The sequence below is a fragment of the Egretta garzetta genome, unplaced genomic scaffold (genome assembly GCF_000687185.1).
Source record: "Egretta garzetta isolate BGI_Z169 unplaced genomic scaffold, ASM68718v1 scaffold65, whole genome shotgun sequence".
Classification (NCBI taxonomy): Eukaryota; Metazoa; Chordata; class Aves; order Pelecaniformes; family Ardeidae; genus Egretta; species Egretta garzetta.
In genome coordinates, this window is record NW_009259585.1 from 214029 (window position 1) to 225094 (window position 11066).

The 11066-nt window shown below is 39.2% G+C and overlaps 1 protein-coding gene across 1 annotated transcript in view; it reads left to right on the forward strand.

Annotated features, from left to right (window-relative positions):
* Positions 1 to 10124, forward strand: part of RBM33 (RNA binding motif protein 33) — a 100166-nt gene extending 90042 nt beyond the window's left edge. The window contains exons 19-20 of the mRNA XM_035893268.1: positions 6311 to 6399; positions 6596 to 10124. Coding sequence (XP_035749161.1) covers positions 6311 to 6399; positions 6596 to 6644 — 138 coding nt within the window. The 3' untranslated portion in view covers positions 6645 to 10124. The remainder of the gene's footprint in view (positions 1 to 6310; positions 6400 to 6595) is intronic.
* Positions 10125 to 11066: the final 942 nt, after the last annotated feature.

Genomic DNA, 11066 nt, shown 5'->3' on the forward strand with positions numbered 1-11066 from the left:
CCCCCGTCTGATAGAGCCGATAGGCTCCAAGATGGACCCACTGCTGGCCAAGGCCAAACCCATCAGTGATGGTGGTAGTGCCTCTGGGGTATTGTATTTAAGAAGGGGGGAGGGAACCCTGCACAGCTGCAGCTGGAGAAGAGAGGAGTGAGAATCTGTGAGCAGGGTAGCCCTGCAGATCCCCAGGTTGGTGCAGCAGGAGGGGCAGCTGCAGGTGCTGGAGCAGAGATTCCCCTGCAGCCCCTGGTGCAGCCCATGATGGGGCAGGCTGTGCCCCTGCAGCCCAGGGAGGCCCACAGGGGAGCAGATCCCCACCTGCAGCCTGGGGAGGACGCCATGCTGGAGCACGGGGGTGCCCAAAGGGGGCTGTGACCCCATGGGAAGCCCACGCTGGAGCAGGTTTCCTGGCAGGGCTGATGACCCCATGGGAAGGACCCACGCTGGAGCAGTTTGTGGAGGACAGTCTGCTTTGGGGGGGACCCCAGGCTGGAGCAGGGAGGAGTAGAGGGAAGGTGTTTTTAAGATTTGGGTTTATTCCTCATTAGCCTACTCTGATTTGATTGGTAATAAATTAAACAAATTTCCCCAAGTCAAGTCTATTTTGCCCATGATGGTACCTGGTGAAGGATCTCTCCCTGCCCTTATCTCAACCCATGAGCCTTTCGTTACATTTTTCTCTCCCCTGTCCAGCTGAGGAGGGAGAGTGATAGAGCAGCTTGGTGGGCACCTGGCATCCAGCCAGGGTCAAGCCCTCACAAAATGCCATTAATCTCCAGTGCTTGCTGTATCTGAACATTATTGAAAGTATTTAATATAGATTTGAACATGTCAGTCTCTAAGTAGCATATAGTTATGCATGTAGTAGGACATGACTCAAGCCATAGAGTACAAACCAGAATTATATAGATTTTGTAAGAAACCAGCATGCCACCAATAGTACACGAGACATTTATGTTGTGGCACTCGGGTATCAGCCATGAGCACTAGCTGTTAAGGGCTTGAACCTGGAACAGGTCACTGGCATGGTCCCCTGCAGCAATTCTTGTGGTATTTTTGGAAATGGGGTGTTGCAGGAGCGCTAGCACTTCTCACAAAGGCCTGATATTTTTGCAGAGATATCCTGTAGGTCAATTTGGCTTTGTTGGTTCAGATGACGAACAGAACCTTTTATGAGCAAACTTGATTTTTTTTAAATCTTGTCCATATTAAACATTGGCAAGCAGAAATATTTACTTCAGGGTTAAAAGTTGTTATGCTTCCTAGTAATTATCACACACTGAGGATTTTTTTTTTCCCCCTCTTAGATCTGTATTTTTTCTCACCTTACTTTCGCAGTGATCTTCCCAGCCTCTTGCTGTTATAGTTAGTTCTTGCTTCAAAGCTTCTTGTATGGTGATTTGTAGGAGAGACATCCATAATTTCATGCTTCACGTGGAAGTTTTAGCAGCTATTGAGGTCAGTAGTCCAAAAATAAGACTTAACTGCTTCCTTTAAAATCATGTCGTTTCTGTTCATGATATTAGATATTAACTAAAAAAACACCCTTATTTCTGAACATGTAGCAGTTTCAAATAAATGTCTTTAGCTCTAAAAGTAAACAAGGTCAATAGATAAATATGTGCAAATACTAGATTAGTTGATTTAGTTATATAGAGAATCATGCAAGAAGAGCTTTTGTTCAGTGAAGCTTTTGTTTAACTTGTTACAACATACTCTCCACAAGTAGTTATACGGTAGGAAAAGAAATCACACAAATTTAAACCTATTCTGATGTACAGTATTGTGTTGGAACTACAAATTAGATATATTGGAGATATTTTGGTGCAAGCTCTACAGTACTTCGGGTTTTACTTTAAAAATGAAAGATGAATGCTTTTTTACATTAATTAAATACATTAGACAGTGGTACCAATAATTTTGGAAACTTATTAGAGCATTCTTTACAAGTAAGCTGGCTAATACAGTGTGGATAGTCTGGTGAAAGAGCGTGATTAAAGATAGCACCTTTCTAGGAGGTTATTTCAAGATCACCTTGTGGTGAATGTGCAAGCACTCAAACTATCTGAGAATGTTTTGGATGCTAGAAATACTGAATGTTATCACTTAAAAAATGTCTGCCAAATTATTCAAAAAAGGTGAAAAAAATAAATCTATTAAACTAGCAAGGTAGCATAATTAAGATACACAAAATTAATTAATTTTGTATGCATTTTCCTAGCACGTGTATTTGGAATCAACAAAAGCAGAAGCTGGTGAAGTAAGTCTTTAAGATAATGCCTTGAACAACATTTTTAGCTAATAAAATTCCACAGGTTACACAAAAAATGTGTTTTCTTTAGACTATCACTGTTAACATCATCTAAATGCAGGATCAGCTCTAAAATGCATATCACCCCAAATTCAAGGAGACGGAAATAATCCATTAGGATGAGTATGCAGTTCTTTTACTTCAGGTTTCCACTGAAGTGGAACACTGGTTTGTATGCCTGGCCGGTAACCCATCTGCTCAGGGTGGGGTAGCAGCAGCTCAGCCCCTACACACTCTGGCAAAATCCTACGTACTTGTTCTGAGCCTGATGATCGGTGTTGTTAAGCATAAAACTTCGGGTTTAAGTAAGTATATACTGTCCCAAAATCAGAACATAAATTTTCAAGAAATCTTTGTTAGCCGGACGAATAATGTTCACACTTGTAAGTCATGATAGATGAGGATTTGTTTGAAAATACAATGTAGATCATGATTTATGTTGAAATATTAAAAATCTTTGTCAGCAAAGATATTTATGGTGGTATTTCAGGCCATGGTGGTCATGTCGTCAAAGTAACTTAGCTTTGTAATTGTCTTTTTTTCATGTTAAAACAAAAGAAGGTTGGGTTTTTTTTTATATATACCTATATAAGGTGCATATACCTGAGATACCTAAACAAACGTTAAATGATTCTGCATCATTTTCACTACCACAGTTTGAGCGCAGCGGAGGCTGAGAATTTGTATTAGAACACTTTGAATTAACATTTTTTGGACAGTTTCCAACCAGAGAAATATAGTTTGTATAGCGTTAGTTTATCCTTTCATTTTGTGGTCCTTAATTCTGTCTCTGGTTAAAGCATAAGCATGTGCTAGAAGTCACTGCCTTCCCCTGGGCTGTGTAATGGGTGGTGGTTAGGCAGTTCAGCAAAGGATCAGATGGGTTGGCTTTTTGCTTCTGCAGTTGTCTGTATTGACAAGTGAAATTCAATCTGATAAAGATGCTTTTCAGTAGACTTACCCAGAAATTGATGCCTTGTTGCCAGAGCATTTGAGTATTAAAATTAAAATGTATTTAGTGTTTTCATTGCATTTTTTTGCTTTGGATAACAAGGCAGTAATACAGCATAAGAACAGGCTATGACATAATAACCAAACTAGTCAGTCAATAAACTTTATTAGTTCATATGACAGTATAAATAAGTTGTCTATAATAAGATTTAGATACTTTGCCTAATTTCTCTACTGCCTGCACTATACTGGAATGTCTTCCTTTAGTTGTTTTTTTATATGCTAATTAACAAGCAGCTTCCTAATAATGCAAAATCACATTTTGCTTTTATGCATCTCGAGAATATTAATGCAATAATAGCTTGGCTATTGTGGAAAAAGTCACTAAATGCAGCTTCTCTCCTTCAGTTGATCACAACAGGGGTCTGGAGCATAAAGCATTGGGAGAGTCTCCTGGGGTAGTTGAGTGAGACCTGACGTTGTTGTGAGGATCAGTTGTCCGCGGGAGGGCTGGAGATGGTTCAGGAGAGGGGAGAGGAGGAGGTGACTGCAGGACATGCAGGGTACAGCTGACGGAATGCATCTCCGGGGTCTTTTCCAGCTCCTCTTGTCCCACCGTTCTCTGAAATATTCGTCCCTTCAGTGATTCAAATGGGTTTTTCTCATATGAAAAGTTTCAAGTTCTTTGAAAGGAACAAAAGAGCCAGATCTACTTCTCTTGATTTTTTTTTTTTTGATTGCAGTTCAGAGATTTGTTTAAAACTCTTACAAGTAAGTCTCTTGTTTCTAAATCTCATTATTTAATGCCTGTGATTAATTCTTAGTCTTCAAAACTTAGTACTAGGACGTGCTTAGTCTTTAGTCCTTTTCTATCCAGAAAAGTGGTGTGAAGAGAATATATTGGGTACAGTTCTATAAATCATGATGAAGAGACAGCAGTTAAGGAGGAGAACACAAACTTCAGCACCTCCTTCACTCACTCCAGCGGATAACCTCTGGGAGAACTGAGCTTTGTCCAAGGTCTTCCACTGATGCTTTGTGCAGCATGACCATATCCTCCTCAGTACAATGTGCTTAACTTTGTCAAGAGCTTTCTGATTAAAAAAAAAACAACAAAAAACAAAACAAACAAACAAAAAAACCCCAAACAAACCACAATAACTAAAACCAAACAACCAAAAATCATCTGCCAAGTGTATTGGGTTTTTAAAGATAAATCCCATTCCTGCCAGCTCAGAGACTAAGAAGTTGCAGTGACTTCACTAAACCTTTCCCTCGTAGCAGCTTTCCAAAAACTATACAGGGCAAATAACCCACTGAAGCTTGCCAGGTTTGCTGAATCCTTTCACTTTCCCTCAGCTTTTGCTTTGAAATCGCAGGAGTGATGAAAGTATTAAACTTCTACGATTTTCCTGGCAAGAGGGAACTTTCCTGTCAATTACAAGAAGGTGCAAGGTAGCTACTGCCAAAACGAATGACTTTAGAAATCACAGATAGGTAAGTTACAGAAAGAGCCTAGAGCTGAATTGTCAGGCTTAGAAATGAAGAAATATGACTATCAGGTGCCATGGCTCTTGTTAAATAAGCATCCTATCAACAAAAGTCTTACCTGTTCAAAAAAGATATAAGTAGGCAATTTGAATAGCAAATTTCATCTAGGCATTTGATATCTTGCTTAAAATGCTGTTAGATTGAATGAACAGGGAACGCATTCATTGAATTAAAAAATTATTTCACGGAGAGATCTCCAAGTATGTTACCCTTAAAATGTATCAACAAGTGGGGTTGTACGTAGTTTCCCAAGGAATAGTTGTTTGTGTAAGGATATGTGGTACCTTTTTTAATAGTCTAGATGATGATACAGAGTTTTTGCAGGTGAAATTTAGAATCCTGGAGACTGACCATCAGTGTGCTGGAATCATCCAAATGTGGTGGGATGCTGCCGAGTTCCAGGCGAGATACAGGAGCAGAGAGTTATGTTTATACGTAACCACTAGGAGGTTATAATGAAATTTAGAAAAGTTTTAAGGTTCCTATATGTGTGTGTGTGTACGTACATATTATATATAAAGCTCAGTACAAAATTGGATTGGCTTTATGTGGAAACTTATGCACAGAAAAGAGAGGTGTTAGGAGTTCTTTAATTTTGCATCCAACAATTGGAAAACTGGATGCTGAATCAAAACGACTGTCTTGAATGTGCTGCAGTATAGGCTATTAAACATCCAAAACCTGCTGCGAGACACTGGAATCACAGAACCACTCTCTGCAATCATTTTGGTGTTGCCTGGACTTTTCCTGCTGCAACAGGGAGCGAGGACATGAGTTCTCCAAAGCCTTGGCTGAGGCATGCTGTAGTTTTGGAGACCTCAATACTACACAGGGGTTTTTTGACGGTTACAGCATTGTGAAATGCTGCTGTCATGGTATGGGAAGCATGTATGCCGTGGACTTGTCTGGGTAGATGTGTGTTGCATGGTTTCCCATTACTGGGAGGACTTGGAAGTGGTGACCTAAGCCATCTCATTGGGACTATGTGGTTGTTAGTGTCTGTCAAAAGCTAGCCACTTGTTTTTGTTTAAATAGTGTGAGGGTACAAAGTATAGAGATCAAAACCTAACGCTTTTTTCCTGTTTGTGTCCTGTTTAACCTGTGGAAAGCCCCAATCCTTCAATGTACATCAGGTGAATGACTCCCAGGCGCTTGTGTGCAAAGTTGAGCTCTGCCTGGTTGAATGTTTCTGATTCAGTTGGTGGGGGTTCGGCTGCAGGGTTTGGCTCATCTGTATGGATTGAATTGAAGAGCTGTTGCCTTTGCTTAACAGTGATGGTCTGAGTTTTCCAGTTAGTACGGTTGCTTAATGTACCAGCTCAAATGCCTTCAGCTGAGTCTCTGGCTGCAGTCTCAGAAGTCTCTTTCCATTCCCTGGACACCAATAAGTGTTTCTGAGAAACGAAATATGACAAAATTTTGATGGGTTTGATGCAAAATTACTTCAAAGGGAACTTTAATTGACTACTAAAAATATATTTTGTCTTTTTGTCTCTGCAGAGTTTACAGATGCTTCCTCAACAACGGAAAGCCATAGCAAAATTTAAGGAGCCAGCGCATGCTTTAGCATTTCAACAGAAATTCCACAGGTAAATAATTAAGCGCTGCTGCCACCTTGGTTTCTTCCCTCCCTTCAAAAGATTAAATCAGTCTCCTCTGCTCAATGTGTCTCTTAAGCCAATCAAGCATCTGTTTATTAGTGACCGTCATAGAACCTCCTTGTCTGTTCTCCACCCCTAGAATCAGTTTGAGTACCAGGCTTAAATTTCTTTTAACTTTTAACAGGCACATGATAGATCTGTCCCACATAAACGTGGCACTGATAGTTGAGTGATGTCTGCTGAGAGAAACCCTGACACTAACACAAGCGTGCTGTGGAGCTACGCAAGACGCAGTGGCAAAACCATCGGGTTGTGAAACCTTTCATCTTAGTCTTTAATTGCTATGTTGAACTACCGAAAGCAGCGAGATGTCCTCCACAAGAGGTGAACTTGAGAGGATCTGCAAAGGTGGAATTTCTGTTCGGTTTGTTCACGTTCTGTTGTAACCACGTGGAACTACAGATTTTTTTCAAAATGCTTTCAATGCATGGAGACACTGTTCTTCAAGATCCTACTGTGTGAGCACAGTGACTTGAGAGAGAACGTTTACATCGAAAGATTTAAAAACTTTCTTCATAGCAAAGAATATTTGATAATGGTTGCTCTTATCTTCAGTGCCAGGTATTTGAACGAAAACTTACTTTTCTAAACAAAACACGTTAGTTAACGTTGTATATCTGAGAGCACAGAAGGTATTCTTGCATAGATTTAATCGTGGTGTACTTCACTGAATAGCAGTATGCTGAGAACCTTTGAAGGTGACACTGGAAAATTGTAGCTTCGATCTTTGTACATAAGTTAAGTCTGTCTTTGCATTTTTCTATTCCAACGCAGACTTCTATCTTCTCCTTCCAACTCCACTTATTCCATAAAACCCTGTGTAGGAATAACATTGTTGTATTTTCCCTTGGTTTTTAAAAACAAGGATTTTTGCCCTTCAGTAGCATCGTGGGGTAGTGAACTCCAAGTTGTAACTAGGTTGTTTTAAATGACTTTGCCAGATACAAGGAAAAAGAAATATTTGGTGGCTCACTTCAAAAATGTTACACAGGAAGAGTGGTGCATTCCTAATAGTTCTTTTGGGCTAGTGTTTCATGATTGCCTTATGCTTTATTTTGATTAGGTTTTTTTCTTTGAGATTTATTTTGTGACTAATGCTGAACCATGAGAAACCCATAACTGAAAGGTCTTGGTTTGATGTGTTGTTCCCAATAAATACAGAACTATAAGGACATTGTGAATCTGCTGGTGAACGTGGCAGTTCCCAAAAATTACGTGCAAACATTAAGGAGCTTCTATTTTATTCAAAGTAAAATCCATAATATTTCCTTTTGGTTGGAACCATCTAGATGGTGTTGCCAAAGGAACAATTTTTTTCAGTTACTTCTGAATAAACATATTAAAATGTCTTCTTTATATTGGATTCCAGTTTTTATGAACATTTCCTTAGTGTTTAGACTGTGAGCTTTTGCTTCATCCTTTATTTTAAGAGTATGCTTAAGCACTCCACTTACAATTTGAATGGGGGGGGACTTACAGAAACCATATAGGTTTGTTACCCGAGTGACCGCAGAAGAACACTATTGGTATGTAATGCAACAGCCGCGAATGGGGTCCAAAATAGGCATGCCAAGCGTGGAAGGATGAACTAAGCAAGCTTATAGTAGCGTAGATTTTATTTTTTTGAAGATTTAATGGTAACCAAGTCACAAAGACCTAATTGGCTTTCTTATAATGTTGGTCCAGATTTTCAATTAAGTAGAAGTTACTAAAAGTAATGATTGAAAAATAAATACTGTCAAAAGTCTTCTAGATAAGACAGCTCTTTATTCATTGAAATAATACAGAATAATGTGGTACTTTGGAAATACTGCATCGGGAAAAAAAACTCTAAGCCCGTTTACAATTTAGCGATGAGATGCAGTAACATCAGGAGAATTTTTGTGTGGAAGTGAGTTTTACACCCGTCTGTATAGTTCCCCATTTATGCATAATAATTCATAACATCAGCACAATTGCTATACATCAAGTGCTGTTAGTGCTTCAGGGTGTCCAGGACAGAGAATGAGCTGCAGGTAGGAAGTGCCCGGTGGGAGCCGACCCTGAAGACTCAGGCGAGCTGATGGTGGTGAGTGGCTCTGCCACGTGCTGCTTAACTCCTCACACCGAGAACGCTAGGACCCCTATGCTGCCTCCTCAGGTTATGTAATTTTTATTTTTAAGAAGTAAATGCTTATCTCTAAACCAAGTCATTAAACAGTTATTCATCCCACAGTTAGGGAGCAGCTTCTCTGTCATGAGAAGGTTGGGAAGACATCTCGGAGTGGAGCGATAATAGTGCGTGCCTGGAAATCTGGGTTAGATGCAAATGCCAGACAGGCCAGCAGCTGAGTTCAGCAGTAGGAACATCTGCAGTTGATCAGCTGTCCTGTCAGAAGCAAACGTTATTGGGGTTAGAGGGTTTCTTGGAGCCTAAGAATATGGGTTTGATTCAAAAGTCAAAGTAGTTTGTAGAAACGCTCCTGCTTTGGGTTTTGAATCCATCCCAAAGAGGCTGAGGTTCAGCCAACTTAAGTTTTAACAATTTTTATTCAGTTGGGTTTTTAAAAAAAATTTTTTTTTCAGACAAATATGTGGCTTTGGAATAAAGACATGAAATCGCCTCAGATCTGTTTAAATGTAGGAGGCAACGTAAGCAATGCCTGTTTAATGACTAGATGCATCCTCTTTAAAAGCGGTTGCAGTAGATTATTGCTTGTGCATAGGCAGAGTTCGGGCAGATCGCTGGTGGTGATTTTAGCTGCTTATTGCAGTACCTGGGTATCTTACTACATGTAAACTTACTATATGTATGTATGTCTATATGCATTTTATTATATACATACATACATACATACTCGCACCCTGTGTTGTCACCATATCTCTCTAATATCTTAAAGAACTCAGTAGCAACAGTAGCAATTAGGTGAGTCATTTGTTAAAATGTTTGTGTTTTGTTAGTTCTCAAATCCTAACTTAAAAGTGAATCTCTTGGCAATGATCAGTTTGGACGATAGAGCTCTTTTAGATCCATTTACTGTCTCCTCCCAAAATACCCCAAAGGAAGTAGAGGTAAAGCTAGACAGACGTGTTCTTGCCATGTTCTCTTTCAGCACATAGTTAAATCTGAGCATCTTAAGTTAACTTTCTTGGAAGATCTGTTGCAACCATTATCTTGTTCTTTCTTTATCATGCATTCAAAATACGATGCAAAAAAAAAAAAAAAGGCATTTAATGTAGTATGTAAATATTGACCTTTTAAAATTAAAATGTTACTCAAAATGCTTACAGTCAACCACATCTTAGCTATTTGTTAGTTTTTTGTGTTGTCTTATCTAAGTTTAATGGATACAGTTCCATAAATGTTGATGTGTTTTTGTGTATATCTTCAAATTTTTATAAAGATGCTAGTAAGTCAATACATATATCCTGATCTGTGTATTATTTGTTCACAGTTTTTATTAGCATAATTTTATAATGATTTTAATAGGCATCTCCAGTAGGTGATTATATGGAGACAGCTCTTTTTTTTTTTTTTCCCAAATTATTTTGTTTTCATCTTGTAGCACTGAAGAATTCGCTTTATAACTAATCCTACTTTGCCTTGATAAAAGATTGGATTGGCCATATGATCTGTGGTATTTTAGTAAAATGTTCTACTTTTTTTTTTTTTTTTTTAATTAAAAAAAATCTCTGTCCTTTAACTTTTATGGGGAAATACAGTGCACTGTCAGAACAAGGCATGGGGGGGGTTCTAGGTTTGTTCCATTATGCTGTACAAGTACAAATTAGGTCTGTCGCGTAATATTGTTCTCAAAAGTTCGGGATATTTTGGTTTTACACGTAATTCAAGTTGGTCATGTAACACGTTGGTTCATCATGGTGTTAGCACCTGACGTGGCACATATACTGTATGATGGAACCATGTGCAGTGTTCAAAAAGCTCGGTATGGTTGGTGCTAGGCAGGAGGAGGACAGGTCCGTAGCATCTTCGTAGCTGGAGGAGCTGCCATGCAAATGTTTATCTCTAAGCAGTGGTAGAGAATAAATTTAGACAGGGATATTGTTCTTGGCCCACAGAAGTCTCCAGTATGACTTCGGGAAAGAAGAGTAAATACTGGTACCTCCTCTGTAAAGTACCTTCAGATACCTAGGTTATTCCCCAGTTTAAGTCTGAAGATTCGCTTCAGGTTTCCAAATTTCCATAAAAAAAGTCATTCTAGCCATTAACATGGCAAGCAGACTGAGCATCTTGGTTCTTTGATGTTAGAATGCAAGAATATCGATGAGAGAGGTTTTTATATAAAACCAAACCATAGGTTATTTCAGAATAACCTTGAGGGTCTTCATTGTTTTTTCTTAACATTATCTAGCTACTTGGAATAAGAAAAAACCTTTTACTTGATGCTGAATTATTTAATATTTTTTAAACATAGTATCTTTTATCTGTTTAGCTTGAAATTGTGCAATTTTCCTGGAAGCTGCTGTGGGTGCTTCCAATCCTTCCACACAGTACCTGCGTGTCTGTATGTGTGCGTGGGTGCGTTGCCCTTACAGCTGGGGGGAGCGGGCGGGCGGGAGGGTGAGGGGGTTTCATTTCTTGTTTTGTTGTTTTT